Source organism: Lissotriton vulgaris, chromosome 10, assembly GCF_964263255.1.
Source record: "Lissotriton vulgaris chromosome 10, aLisVul1.2, whole genome shotgun sequence".
In the NCBI taxonomy this organism is placed as follows: Eukaryota; Metazoa; Chordata; class Amphibia; order Caudata; family Salamandridae; genus Lissotriton; species Lissotriton vulgaris.
In genome coordinates, this window is record NC_141698.1 from 414,305,094 (window position 1) to 414,320,900 (window position 15,807).

General features: G+C 42.7%; 1 protein-coding gene across 1 annotated transcript in view; it reads left to right on the top strand.

Annotated features, from left to right (window-relative positions):
* Positions 1–15,807, top strand: part of EME2 (essential meiotic structure-specific endonuclease subunit 2) — a 162,327-nt gene that overhangs the window by 51,633 nt on the left and 94,887 nt on the right. Inside the window, exon 5 of the mRNA XM_086941244.1 lies at positions 8,210–8,312. Within this exon, the coding sequence (XP_086797370.1) occupies positions 8,210–8,312 (103 nt within the window). The remainder of the gene's footprint in view (positions 1–8,209; positions 8,313–15,807) is intronic.

Here is a 15,807-nt window from a genome sequence, read left to right on the forward strand (position 1 = left end):
CCACTCAGATGCTTCTAACAACACACAAAAAACGGCCTGGAAATGCGCCAAAACATTATGTGATAACTCATGCTTCGAAGACCTAATCTTTAGATGGTCCAGCATACCGGAGGTGACGCTCTAGAATACAAAGTCTTGGACCAAACAGCAGACCAAGGGGACAGTTCCGCCCATTTATGAAAGTTTACTTACTGACAAGTCTGTCTGTTTGCAACATTTCATAGCCTCTTGGGAAAAAGACTTCAAGACTTTGAGAACATAGACTTCGAAGCTTGATTAATGTACCCCAGAAAAGTGCAATCTGAGCTTGTATGAGATTGAACCAATCGAAGATCCTAAATAGGGAACGTAAACATAAGAACAGACTGCATATGATGGGTTTGATAAAGAATGCCAGGTTCTTTAAGTGTGGGCCAGAGTAAGGATCTTTCCTACACCCTATTTGGACATGTAGAATTATCAAAGTCATCTGGGACGAGGTAGAGACTGAGCCCTCGCATATATCAGACATCACAAGACAAGTAACGCAAAAGTTCTCCCTATTAGGTATTCTTGATGACTTCAACTTAACCAGAAGCAGGTTTACTCTATCCTCCATAGGATTCATGATAGCAAAGAGAGGCCTTGCTAGAGTATGGTGGCATTTAAGAGGAGGCTTAAACTGAGGGCCCCCTGCAATCAGATGGACACAAGTGGGTTAATCTGAAGGCAATTTGTGACTTCACGGTCAACAAGACAAAAGCTTGGTATAGATGAGTAACAGTTACAGCTCATCGACTTAGGTTTGGTGAAACTATTGAGCCTTGATTACTTGACTATATCTGGTTATTTCAACTTTCCAGATGTAAATAAGACTAATATACCTTACAGTCAAGAGAGGAGCATTTGTAGGAAAAAAGCACTAAGATGAGTATATTTACATGAACCTGTAATGCATGATGTACATTACCATAACTACAGACTCAAAATATGCAACTGAGATGATTTTTTGCGCTTTACAATTTGTTTTGCCTTGGAGCACTTGGGGTGGGCAATGTGAGTTTTTTTCTATTTCTTTTGTCTCTGATCTAAGAAGCCCATGAGATTTACCATTTCATATCCAGACCTTAAAAGATTATCTGCCACTGAATGTCACTTGTCCTTCTCACGATCAGTTTGAACTCAACAGAGAAACCAGTTAATTTGTATGCATGGGATACAATACATCTTTTAAAACCAGCACCTTCAAGGATGATGGTACACTCAGGACTCACACAGAACTTCTTTGTAGAATTCCTTTGAGTCCTGTGAGTGGTAACCTTTTAAATTTCCATCCAAGGACTGTTGGCATTGCCCCATGGCAGATGAGATGAGCTTATACAATACAAGACCTGTTCTGTGGGTGAGTGTCCTTCTCCTAGCCCTAGCCAACTTATAAAATTATTTCGTTGGAACAGTGGCTTTCACTTCAGCCATCTTACCTCACTAGGTAGAAATCACCTTATCACATTTAAAACGTAAATTTAAAAGATTGCGCTGTTTTCACTCTAACTCCTCTGTCTCTCAACCCTCCCGTCCCTTAGGAAGTGAAAGGAGAGGAAACAGAGAACAGAAAAAAGTGTGAAAGGGGAATGATGGAGCCTCACGGGAGCAAAACCATGGAGGCTAGCAGGATGGTACTCGCCTGCTGCCTAGGTTCTCATCATCAGCTGCCACCATTCCAAAGAAAAAGTGAAGATGTGCGTAAAGGAGTTGTAAATAAAAGTGAGTGAAAGTGCTAGGGTACCTGTGTTTGCCTGTATGCCAAGCCTGCAGGTATGGACCCAACGTGCGGAAAAGATGTTTCAATTACTGTGACATTCTGATCCTGTGATAATAAAACCGAACTCTATCACACTGGCCTCCTGTACTTTATTCTGTATTGTGTGACAGTTCAGTTTAAAAAAGCCGACATGTTTCGTTGCCCCTTAAAAACGTACGGCAACTTCTTCAGGGCGTGGGTCTGTCACTCCATCCTGCACCAACTCTCATATATGTGCCTGTGAACAACATAGGAGAAAACAGCGCAATTATGTCAGTGGGCACAAGTTGTCTTCTATATTCAATCTGTTAAAATTGTTATGTACACATGGTTCTCTCCCCTCGTATATCACAAATGATTTACCATTTATTAATACTCGGCAGGTATACCTATACCTTGAGTGTGGGTGTGCTCTTGTCACTCCTTATTATTTTATTTTTGATCCCTTGTGCTGCCAGCGTCAGCCTGTGAAAACATAGAGCATTTGGAGTTAGCTCCTGATCTGTATGTCTATCATCATGGAGTGTAATTCTTAGCTCTAGCGCTAAACTCTTTGTCAAGGTAGTGCCTCTTTAATGGTTGGCGTCCCCCAGCCGTTACGTGTGTCGCTCACCAATGTTTCTGACTGCAATTGGCGAGCACTTGATCTATTACACACCGGGCTTAGCGGATGCCCCCATGCTTCAGTTTATCTATTTCTATACAGCAATCAGCGGTTCCCCGTTCAAGCTTGCTCACACATACGGCATGATCTCATGCATACTCTTACCGGGATTTCGTCTGTAGCCGAGCGTTGTCTCAGCCCCTTCCTTCTTCCCGGTTCGGCTCTGTTTTTAAATTCTATTGGCCTCTCCGCGAAATCGCGTAACTCGCGGGATCACGGTCATACACGTGATCGCAACTCTTGTTAGTCAAGTTGAGGCTTAGAATAAGGAATTTCGGACGCCATTTTTTAGTGTCTGGAGGTCCTGTTATTTACATGACCTGTGCATGATCAAAATACATCTATCTCAGTGATACACCCTTTATGTGTGTCCCTGGGGAATATGCTGTTTGTATATGCAGCGGCGGCTTATTTTAAACATTGTTTGTGATTTTATTTTTATTTTTTATTTTTGTTTTTTAACCACTTCGATGCTGATGACGAGCTCAGCTCGTCATCAGTCTTACCTGCCGTGTGCTGATGATGAGCTGAGCTCGTCATGTAACGCGGTAAATTTAAAAATGCCGCACACAGCGGGAAAAGCCGCCGCAGCGATGCGGTTAAGGCGATGTTTAACACATTTTCCTGCAATTTCTCGTTATGTTAAATGCACATCTCCCTTCATGCTATTGAACCTCTATTCTGATATTGGCCTCATGTATATAGTTTGTTGGACGGCAAGCCCTTCCTCCTAGCATTCCTGTCAATTTATCTAGTTCACTAAAAAAAAAAAAAACTTTATTAGTAGCATTACGAGCACGAACTGTAGTATGTTGTTTCCTTAAGATGTTCAATGGGTATTCTTCTCCTATACTTTCAATGATGGTACTATATATCAGTTTGTCTGTTTTTAAAAATAAAACATTTTGAATAAAACTTTATTCAGATTTGTTCGCTGCACTTTCATACCCGTAGCAAGTGTTGATATCTTGTCATTTCAATGTTCATACAGTATCGATGCTGATGTCTGACCCATATAGTTGTTCTATGTGTATGTGCCTGCATGATCATTGGACTATTATAGTTGCCTCTATATTTAGATGTTAGACAAGACAAGTTCCAATGTGACCTGCTTGTCAGTGATTAAAATGCAATGCAGCTATCGTATTATCCAGTTCTTACTTTAATCTTAATTTTAGATTCATCATATTCTTAGATGTTAACCTTGCCCCAATCAATCAGGTCGTTTAGTCCTTCTTGATCTACGCCCTCCTGGTAAATCCATCTGGCTTCCCTGGTACTTAATCTTCAGTCCATGTTGAACTGATCTCCCTGTACTTTCTCCAAGACAACCCACCGAATGTCTCTCGGGTGTGTTTCAATTCTTTGACGTGCTGCACCAGTTTTGTGGTGAGTTTGCCAACCCGCAGATGAGATGAGCTGCCTGGAGACTCTGTTTCACTGTAGCTGCTCATTCCTGACCTATCTGTGACCTCATGAGACCGGCCTACTGCCTCCGAATCTGTAAATAGAACTAGAACATCTCAGTATTGTTTTACTCTTTGAGTTACTTTTTCCATCTGCTTTTAGTGACTTCTGGGGCAGAGAGACCTGTCCGCGACCCTATACTGTAGTCAGTATGGCTTAATGCATGTTGGACGGTTTGGGAACTAATGGAAAGTCTGTCCAGATTTAACTGGCAATTCCAAATAGTTTGGCGTATTAGAGGAACTGAGTTGGGCAAACCTCAAAGGCTTCCTGGTCCTTTATTAATGTAATACGAGTATCTGCAGGGTATTAGACTCATATGGTGGTCCCACACTCTCTCTCTGTCACCTCACTGTTTAGTGATCTCTGTTTAAATGGCTGTAACCACCAAATGCCCAACTAACTTGAGAATCGTGGCTGTAAACCTCTCTTAACTGATGTGCCCTATGCCTTTCCTGCCCGTCTTATTGAAAACGGGTATTTATGGGGTATTGCTCTTATCAACAGTACTTGGAGTGGATTAACATTAATTTAATCCATGAATAGTCTTTTTTCCTAGTTGTCTTCCCATGAGCACCATTTTGTAGCGTGTTAGAGTTCACTTGCCAAATAATATAATTCTAAGTCTGAGAGTGCTAGACCTTGATTCACCCATTCTAACTGAAGTGTGTCGAACTTGACTTTGCTCCGTTTCCCAGCCCATAACTGGGTTTTCAGTAATTTGTTGAGCTCCCCGAAGGTGTCTCTGGAGATAGGGCACATGGAATTTTTAATTACATACAGATCTTGGAAGGAGCACCATTATAGTGAGGGCAATACACCCCATAATTGACAGAGAAAGTGTATTCCAGAACCTGACCAAGGAAATTAAGGCTTTCTTTTTACCTTATCCATGTTCTATTTGTATAATTTCTCCATAATGTGGGCCACTTGGGTACCCGAATATCTAAATTTGTCTGTTTCCCATCTAAGACCCAGTACGGAAGATCAGCTACAGATCTGCCTACCAGACCCCTGAACCAGAAAACTTCAGATTTACCCGAATTGGTGCACAGGCCTGATACTTTACTGAATTGATTAAGCTCTATCAGGAGCAGTGGGACTTCCCGGTTTGGCTGAATAACATAAATCAGCGTATTGTCAGCGTACCTTGATGCAATATGTTCTGCTCAATTACTCTAATTCCCCATCCTAAGGGATACTATCGCTAATGGTTCTAGCGCCAGTGCAAGCAACAAGGGTGAGAGTGGGCAAACCTTCCTGATGCCACACTCTATAGTTAAGCTGTCAGAGCTCCTCTCTCTTGTTTCCAATCTGACTGTGGGATTAGTGTATAATAGGAAGATCCAACACAGAAAGCTCTTTCAGATATTGTTTTCATTTATATATTACTACTTCATTGTATGTGGCACCTCCTGTTCTCCATCGTGTGTTGTTCACTTATTCATGAACACCTTAAAGCTCTTTCTGCAAGTGGAATCTCGGAATACTCTTGAGAACTAAGCAAAAAACTATTTTATTCTGTTTCTTTTGTATTTTTATTTTTATTTTTAAAGAGAGTGAGTTGAATTCGCAAATTGAATTATGGAGGCACCGACTGTAAATTCCAGATGATTCCTTGTTAAGAGTGAATAAACGAATAAAAGGGCAGGTAGATAGAACACCCATAAATAAATAGACAAAATGCACTGGACCTCCAAGTCTCTGTTTCTGCTCATCAGGGACAGGATCTATGAACATTTGGCTCTGCCCAGTTTTTCACTTTGTTGGAAATTATTCAGTCACAGTTCAATTATTTTATTTATTCAACAATTTATTGGGGCCCTTTAGATCATCCAATCGTTTTTGTGATGAAATGTGTTGTTTATGAGGATTTCTGTAACTCTCAGAGCAACTGAAATCTCCGAGCACAAATGCTGCCAAGAATGAGAGTTACCTTGAGAACTGGATGCACTAAATCTGATTACCTGATCATTTCTCATTTCTTAATGACCATCGGGGTCGAATTTGTAATGTGCAGTTTTTTGATCGTCGGCTTTGCATTAACAGGCAGTTAACAGAAACTCTGGGGGACTGAATTATTGGTCCCTTTAATGGGCCAGTCTTAATGACAGCCTGTGTGGCTCTTTCTAAAAAGAACAATTGACAGACAACTTTAGAAAATACATTTTAAGGTGCCCACCGGTGAGAACATAGTCACAACGTTCGAGATATCATTAGTAAACAATGGAAAAATCTTTCATGAGACATCATCATATGTGAAACATTAAGCAATAGCAAAATTAGGTTTCTTGTCAGGGACTCCTTGAGAGTTCCAAGCCAATGTGGAAAGGTTCTCTCTTATACCTACAATCTACAAGGCTGTAAATGAAATTACCACTGGCAGACTTGATGTTCACAGCATTATCTTGCAAAAGACTGATTTGCAGCAAAAGCAGCTCATGACATATTTTTAGAGACCAAACCTTCTGTAAATGGGAGAGATTATGTTCTATCACTCAGCATCATTCCTTTTCATAGACGTTTTGTGGAGAATCGGAAGACCAGCCACTAGATCAAGCGATTCTTTTATATGGTCAGTGTGTTTCCCATGCATGGCACCTAAGGTAATTAATCACATCTTTAAATACTTCATCAAGTCACTGCCTTCAAGTTCTTCACACAGCTCATTCTACATGAGTCAAAGCTGTTATTACAGTACGTTTGCTGAATATTATTCTTTATAAGATATTCAAGTGAGATTTGTGTGAACTTATAAATACTAGTAACCACTTGGGTGAATTGCGCTACTCGCTAAGCCTTTCTTTAGGTAAAAATGTGCTCCTTCATTTTTTGGGATATGTACTGCTTGTGAATTCACTCTGAACATCTTGTTAGGCAGAAGACACACCACTCTGAAGTAAAAAAGCACTATTTTCTATAATACTAATTATTTGAGATTAGTATTATCTTTTATATCACACATGGCCTTCCTTTTCTTCTGTCTTTGTGGTTACCTGGAGAGGAGTGGTGTGCAGAGATATAGAGTTTTCAGAGTCCTGTAGGGCCAAGTAATACAATCACTGCTAATAAGTAACCTGTTCCTAATGAATGCAAGGTGCTTCAGGACTTACTTTATCTACCACCTGATGTAAAAAACTATTGTAAACCAAAAATAATATACAAACGCTGGACGATAATTTTACAGCTTAGTAAACTTCAAATGCATTTGAAGTATTAAAGGTGGTGTATTGCTCTTGGTTCTGGAGATGCAAGTGGTGTGCTGGTTATGTACAATTAAGAATTTGCTCTAGGCCATGTGCTAGCCGAGAGCACAGTGCATTTTGGGCTGATAAACTACACAGGCAGTTCTAATAAGAACATTTGCTTCTATAATCTTCAATGGACAGTAGGACGGGAGTCATCTATTTATTAGTCAAGGTTGTAATGCAATTCTCAGATTCATAGTTACTCTTAATTATTGACCTCAAGAATTTAAAAAAATGATGTTAAAACAAAATCTACAAACTCATTTATGGATCTGCCAAAATCATTGGTTAACCACACAATAAATTATATTACAGGAATATTATACACCGAATTATACTTTCTTTTCAACTCCAAATCTTTCAAACAAATATTCAAAGTTAAACAACAAAGACTGGGCTTCCCAAAACCCGGCTTACCCACAATGTAAATCTACTAATCCAGTGTAAAGTGTCAGTCACACTTTGTGCTTCACTACAATGTAATTCCCTTATAAATTGAATGGAGTGCTGCCAAGTCTGTCCTTTCTTTGTGTCCTTTCTGATCACCTGCAGTTTTCAAATCCTCTTATGATAGTAGGGGCATCTAACCCATCCTAACTGCAAACAATGATATCAAACAAAACCCCATGTAGCTAGCTGCTTCTGAATCTGGGGTTATTTCCTTTTACTCTTTAATTCAACCAAAGCACTGTTGTGTATCTGCCATATTTTTCATTTCTAATGTTTTGTTCCAGTCCTGTCCATAATAAAGGGAATTATGGGCTGAAGCATTTCCATGGTCTAGGCACAACATCTGAAACCTGAAATTCTTGAGAAAACCCAGATAGTGTCAAAGCCACCTAGAAAAAGATAACCATTTTTCTGGTCTTACTTTCAATTGACGGAAATTCTGGACAAAATATGAATCCTACTCAATGGACTGTGGGCCCTCCAATTTATCACTATTAATAATGCTTTCAGAGGGGAATCTTGAAACAAGACATTGCAAAATTGTACTAGTAACAAATGGTGTGATAATGCTTTGACTTCTCCTCTCTTGGTTTTGTGAAGCTACATCAAGCAATTACAGCGGACTGGAGACCGGACCACTAGAAGCGACAGTAGGTCACAACGAAGCCCTGAGCATTCTGTGACACGGCAGCAGATCCAGGAGGTGAGCTAGGTGCTGAACCACAGGAAATAGTGTCATAATCTCTTAAAGAAGCTGCAGAACGAAAATGAAGAAAAAAATGGCCTGATCCTTTTCTCAAATTGTTTTTGTTCTTCCATTTCCTTTGTTATCTCTTTTCCAGCACGTTCAAACTTTCTCTTCTAACATGCATTTAAAGATGCTTTATGCTTTGTACATCGGGCGTTGTTTAAAATCTTAATTTTACCATACTTGCAAAGTTTGTCCTCCCCACCACATTGTCTAGTATTGCTGTGATGTTAGAGGGGATTCTTTTTTAAACAAGGTGGGTATGTGTCCCATAAAGGCTCTTATTGTCCTATATTCCACAAAAGATTTAAGCATGTTCGATTCTTCATCCAGTGACTATATGTATATAGAGATGTAATATCAGTTTCACTGTGAGATTTGGTGTACGTTGGAACAGTGCTTGAGAGTGAAATAACTGTGCTTCCAATCCAAAAATGTCACAGATTTCTCTATTCCCATTGAATGTTTTATAGTGCTCTCTGCATCGCACTGCTTTCTCATCCTGTTTTCTTGATGTATTGTGTAGCCCTACTGGGCATCTGACAAATGTGTGTCCGTTATTATAGGGAATAACTATTTCACAGAATTGGCAGACTTCTTCTGAACTTTTTTCTATTTCATCCTCTAGTTTTTGCTATGCTGGTAATTTATTTTTCAATCAGTGCAATCTGTTAAAAAAAATTAGGACAAAATCCCTGAACCCTCGTTGGATAGCACTCTGCAACCTAGGAGAGAGACAAAGAGGTTTTCTATGTTTTTTATGGTTACTATGGAATTAAACATGAAATAAAGTAACACAACTCCCTACTTGAATCATTTGCATGAAACTATTTCTACTCCAAAGAGAAAGATTTTTTTGCTGCACCCGCCTAAGTAGAGAAAAGCAATGGGTTCTTATTGAGGGTTTTCTGAAAAGAAAGAATAATCCCATCTCAATTTATATTTGGTATTTTGTAGACATGTATTAATGGTGACAACTTGTGGGCATCCTTGTAATCATGTCTACTGCCCACCTCTAATCAATTGCTGATCATAATAGTAGGATTTCTTGGCAGCTTTTAGGGCATCCGTGGCATGATGCCAACCGTAGTCAAATTCTGCCCTAGGGATAATGCAGGCAACTTGTGGGCATCCATGGCATGATACTTGCCTCTTGTAAAATGCTGGTTCTGCAAAAAGTGGACTTTGTGGGAATCTGTTGCACAAAGGTACCCAGCTTTGTCATAATGCTCAGTCAGTGTGGTGGTAAGTCCTGACACATTGTGTGCATCCACGACACAGTGATAATTCTGGCAGTCTGTTAATTCTTGCCATATTGTAGGCACTCTTTGGACACTGATGGTAATTTGCATATTGTGGGCATTCATGGCACCCACACCTGCTATAATGGTGGCCACTGCTTTTTGGCGGTAATTTTACATATTGCAGGCATGCATGCATGATGGTATGCAACCTAGTATAAATGGTGACCCTAGCTTAATGGTGGTAATATTTGGTATATTGTGGAAAGTCATGGTATTTTCATGGCGAAGCAAACGTTTTAATAATTTTGAATGCTTTAAAGTTCGAGGAGGTTCAGGGAAGAAAGGAGCACATGCAAATGGACATCTGCAATGTATACACTAGAGAGCTTGCTTAACCAGTTCTTGCTCCAAAGTCCAGGTGAGATACATCTTTTGCAATGTCCAGGCTTTGAAGAGAATTGGGCAAGGTAAAACATATTGCGTTAGTAAAGTATGTGAGACATTCTGGTGTTGCTTTCTCAGTTAGGGGCCCCTCAAATGCTGTACTGTGGGATGATAGTGGTGAGTAGTAGGTCTGTGCGATCTTAGCGTAATTTGTTTTCACATAATAATGTGAAATGCGGGTAACTATGTGAAATTTCCCGTGATTACGCAAAACGTAAATATGTCGTTTCGTGCTATATTTTATCCCAAAATGAATCCGTGTATCAATTTTCGGCACGAGAAGGCATTTAAGCGAGAACATCATGAACAACAGCCGCTCTTTTTATGTTGTTCTTGTGCATTTGCTTTAATTCTTACTGCAAATTGAGTAATTCTTGGTAAAAACATTTTACTGAGCATGGCGCATAATTACGCGAAGGGGCGTAATGCTGTGAATTTCTTGTAACACGAAATTCCCAAAATGACTCTAATTATGCTGGTGGCATAATTTACATTTCACCGAGGTCTAGAGAATAGGATCCTCTTTGCCCTATTAACTTCCGGTTATCCGTCCACTTGTATCCTCTGGGACTCTTCTGAGAAAGGGTCATATTAAAATTTTACATCAAAAACATTTAAAAGAGGGCCTCTTAACCCTTCACAGATGTACAGTTGAGCTTTAGTATACTTGCTTTATTTATTTATTTTGAAAGTTTTATATAGCGCGAACAAGATCTTCGCAGATATCAGAGCGCTTTACAGAGGGGGGAGCATGTATACGCAGATACATCAGTCATGTTAAAGGTACATTGAGGTGATAACATAAAACAATCAATAGGTAATTTCAGAAACGAAATAACAATACAAAGTGTTCGACAAGTAGTACAGATGAGTATCAAGTCTTTGTAGTTTATCTCCAGTAGTGGTTCAAGTGTATTTAGCCATGAGGATCGCTTTTACTTCTTTCTTGAAAAGTATAGTAGAGGTGATGAGCCTGGTTTCAGGGGGGAGCGAGTTCCAAATCCTGGGAGCCATTCCTGAGAAGGAGCGTTTATAGGTTTTTTCCTTGCGGAATCTTTTAGGCTTTAGCAAAAGATTATTTGTACCTCTAGTGTTTCTGGAACCTCCTGAAATCGTCAGCTTCTGAGCAAGGTATGTAGGTGAGCTCAGGTGGACAGCCTTGTGCGTCAGACAAGCGATTTTCAGGTGTATTCTGGCTTCAAACGGCAGCCAATTCAGGGATTTGAAGTCAGGGGAAATGTGTGAGTGTTTTTTTTGATCCCGTGATAAGTCTCGCTGCGGCGTTTAGAGAGGCTCTGATGGGTGCCGTAGTGGCTCGGGGGAGACCGCAGAGGGCGGTGCTGCCGTATTCTATTCGAGGTATGACTAGCGATTGTACCGCAGTTTGGAAGTCTTTGGTTGGAAGGAAAGGTTTAAGTTTCCTAAGGGTGTTGATTTGGTAGTTCGCTCCCTTAGTTGCTTTGTTGATGTGTTCCTGCATGCTGAGATTGGTGTCAAGTGTTATGCCCAAAGATTTCGCTGAGTCCACGATGGTGGGTTGGACATTGAGTGCCGTTAGGTCTTTAAGCCACATTTGTGCGGTAGTGCTCTTCGCGGGTGGTGAGATCAGAAGGAACTCTGTTTTAAGGGCATTGAGTTTCAGATGATTGGCGGCCAACCACGATTGGGTGCTTCTGATCGTTGAGTTCAAGAGCGTGATGTCTTTGGGTGATTGTAGTTTGAGATAGAGTTGAGTGTCGTCAGCATACATGTGGAAGTGTACATTGGATTCTTGCAACAAGGTGGTGAGAGGTTCCATAACTAGGTTGAACAAGGTTGGGGATAGGGAGGATCCTTGTGGTACGCCTAGCGATACAGGTCTTGGTGCAGACATCAAGTTGTTGCTCTTGAATTTCTGCGACCTGTTATGCAAAAAGGACGTGAACCATTTGAGCACAGTTCCAGATAGGCCCATTCTCGTGTTTAGTAGTTCGATTAAGCTCTCATGTTTGACAGTGTCGAATGCAGAGGAGAGATCAAGGAGGATGAGGAGGCAAGTATTGTTATGATCTAGGATTTGGAGGGCGTCGTCGATTATGTGAGTCATAGCAGTTTCAGTACTGTGATTTGCTCGGAAGCCTGATTGATGAGAGTTGAGGAGATCAAACTGAGTAATGTGTTTAGTTAATTGTGTTTGTGCGCATTTTTCCAGTAGTTTGGCAAGAGTCGGAATGTTGGTAATGGGACGGTAGTTGTTTAGGTCAGAGGGGTCAGCTGTAGGTTTCTTTAGCAAAGGTGTGACTTGACCAACTTTGAGGGAGTCGGGAATGATCCCTTGTTGAAGTGAGCTGTTAATGATTTTGGTCCAGAGTGGAAGGAGCGACGGGGTAAGGACTTTGACAGCGTTGGGAGGAAGGGGGTCCGTGAGGTGATTGGATGGTTTCAGAGTGCTGAGCAGTTTGCCAATTTCTTCCTCCGTGTAGGTGAGAAAGGTTGACCAGGTGGCATTGTTTTTTGGTGTCGTGGGTGCTATGCTGTGGGGTTTGGGATAGAGGCTTGCGTCTATGAGGAGGTCATTCTTTATGTTGTCAGTTTTTTGGTTAAAGAAGGAGGCGAAGTCCTCACAGGAGGGAGCTTCGCACACAGTGTTGAGATGTTGGGGTTGTTCTTTGGATTGTGTTCGGATAAGCTCAAACAGCTTTCTCGGACGATTTTTGGATTGGTCAAGCTGACGGCTGAAGAAGTCTGATTTTGATCGTTTTATTTTCCTGAAGTAGGCGTTTCTCCTTTTCTTCAGGTTTTTTAGGTTCAGAGCGGAGGGAGCTGATCTCCAGGTGCGCTCTGCCATTCGCATGGCGCGTCTATCGTCATTGAGACTCCCGTCGTACCAGGGATTGGACATTTTTGTGGTGGCTTTTTTTAGTTGCAGGGGTGCGACTTCATTAATTATTGAGGTCATAGTGTTAAGATAGTGATCAGTCAAGGATTGGACATCTTTAACGCCAGCAGGAGGAAGTAGTAAGTTGCAGCTTTTGGGGGGCAGAGAGTTTGAGATTAGCTTTTTCATGTCTCTTTTCCAGACTTTGGGCCTGGCGGGTTGAACGGGATTAAATTTAACTTTTTCATTGATGAAGAATGTGATGGTATGATGGTCCGACCAATCACAGGGATGGATTGATTCGAGTTTGATAGTGGCCTCTTTGGAGATGATGAGGTCGAGGATAGAGCCTTTCTTGTGTGTTGGAACGTTGCAAATTTGAGTGAGGTCAAGGGCGTTAAGGAAGTTCTTCAGACCTTTTACCACCGCATCATTATGATCGTTCCAGTGGAGGTTGAAGTCACCAAGGTATATTTGTGTGAGTTGTCGCCCGGAGTTGGCTGAGATCATGTCCATGATTTGTTGGGAGAAGGTAAGGTTGTCACCGGGTGGGTGGTAAATGCCGTGCAGAGTGCAGATCGGTTTGTCCTCACTGTGAATATCGAGGCAGATATATTCACAGGAAGTTGGGGAGGGTAGGGAAGGGGAAGTTACTTTCAAGACAGAGAGGTTGCTCCTGTATATACATGCGATTCCGCCACCTTTTTTATTGCCAGACCTGTCAAGTCTAGTGATGTGGTAGTTGGGGGGGACCAGAATGTCCATTATAGGTGTAGAAGATTCTGTTAACCATGTTTCAGTCATGATGATTAAGTCAAGATCCCATTTTAGGATGAGATCGGCGATAGCGGCGGAGTGTCTAACGGCTGATCTGCAGTTGAGGAGAGTGCATTTGAGACGGGGTGTGTCGAGGGTGGAAGGGTGTTCTAGAGCGAGGGGGACTTTACTCAGGTTACTATGGATAGCGATTCTGTTGTTCAACGTGGGGGGTCTAAGGGGATTAGATTGAATCGTGGGAATGGCAGTGAGAGTGTCGGTGTGTTGCTATGGGGGGTTGGGTCATAGGAGCGGAGGAGGGTGAGTGTGTCTAGGTCCGAGAGAGGGTTGCAGGAGCGATGGGGGCGGTTTTCACGATTGTGAACAGGGATTGAGGTCCAGTGCAGTGGTGGTCGAGTGCGAGAGTTCGCCGCCCGGATGGAGGACCAGTTGGGAGCGGAGATGATGGAGGAGGCGCGTGCGTGGTGTCTGGGATGTGTGCTGAGTATTTGTTTGATGATGTGGACGTCCTGTTTGATCTGGTGGAGGGTGTTGGGTGAGGGGTGACTGGAGCGTGATAGACAGAGTAGTTGTTGTTTGATGATGTCCATGTCTTCTTTGAGCTGGAGGAGAGAGGCCGTAATGTGATCCCCTGTGGGAAATGTGTTGGAGGTGGGGATGGAAGGCTCGGTCGTGGGTGACAAAGGGGAGAGGTTGGTAGTGTGGATGAGAGTATTGGTGGTAGGCGTGGAGTGTAGGGTGGAGGATGGGCGTTTATTAGTGGTGAGGGGGGTGGAGGTTGGGTAGTGGGGGGTGAGACTGGGGGGCGTAGTGGGATTGTAGATGGTACTTTTTTGAAAGGGCGGAGTAGGGTTGATGGAGGTGGTGTGTTCTGTGTGATTGGTTAATGGGTGGAGGTGGGGGCTGAGAATGGGGGGGGATAAAGGGTGGGGATTGCATTTGTGTGTGTCAGTTCGATGTTGATCGAGGTTAGACTGGTTGCGGGTGGGAGCTGTGGTATCAGGGGTGTGAGGAATGAGGATGAGAGGAACGAGGATGGGGGCTGGTGTGTGGGGGGAAGGGGTGGGGTAGTTGTTGTAAGCGGGGGCGAGATTTATGTCTGTGCTTGAGGGATGTGAGGTAGCTACGGTAGGTGGGTGAGTGACAAAGGTACCGTGAGTAAATGGGTGGTGCATGTCGTTTTGGGTGGGAGCTGTGGTGTCAAGGGTGGGGAAGGGGATGAGGGCTGGTGTGTGAGGGGAAGGGGTGGGGAGGTTGGTGTATGAGGGGGATTGAACTGTGTCTGTGCTCGACGGGAGTGAGGTAGTTACAGTAGGTGAATGAGTGACTTGGGTGTCAGGCGTAAAGGAGAGGTGCAAGTCGTTTTGGGGCTGGGCTAGGTTAGAATGAATGTGGTTTGAGGCTGTGGTGTCAGGGGTGACAGGAATGGGTGAGGTATGAGAGGCTGACCAGGTGAGGTTATATGGGGGGGAGGGTGTGCCGTTAGAATGTGTGGGTGAGGGATCTATGTCTGTAAGTGTGGAGTGAGAGGTAGCTACATTAGGTGGGTGAATGTCTGGAGTGCCGGGGGTGGAGGGAAGGTGCGTGCCGTTTTGGGGTTGAGCTAGGTTAGGAGGGTTGTGATTGGGGGCTCTGGATTCAGGGGTGATGTGCCTGCGGGTGCTATGAGTGGGGGGCTGATGACTGGCGAGGTATTGTTTGAACGTGGGGAACAGGTTGTCTAGTAGTTCCAGGTTCTTGTCTGTGGATTGAATTAGGATAATCCCGTTATTGTAAATAGTGATGGTTGTTCTGCCCGGGAAGAGTTGGGATGGAGTGATGGTGAGTTTTTGGCCATGCGCGAAATTCCTGGAGGTGGAGACGGTGAGTAAGGTGCGGAACGTGTTTCTCCATTGGGCTCTGCGAGTGGTGTGGAAGATAATATCAATGTTCAGTGAACCATTGACTGGTGAGAAGTAGGTGTCTGCACAAGGCGTTTCAGGGTGGGACCTCAGGAAGTTGTGTTTAAAGCGTTTAGCGGCTTTTTTAGTGAGTGAGGGTGGGTAGTTGATTCTATATGTGTGTTTGCCGACGGGTTCCATGATGGGAGGACAGACTAGGATGGTGTAGTGTAGGGGGGAAGGGTGCA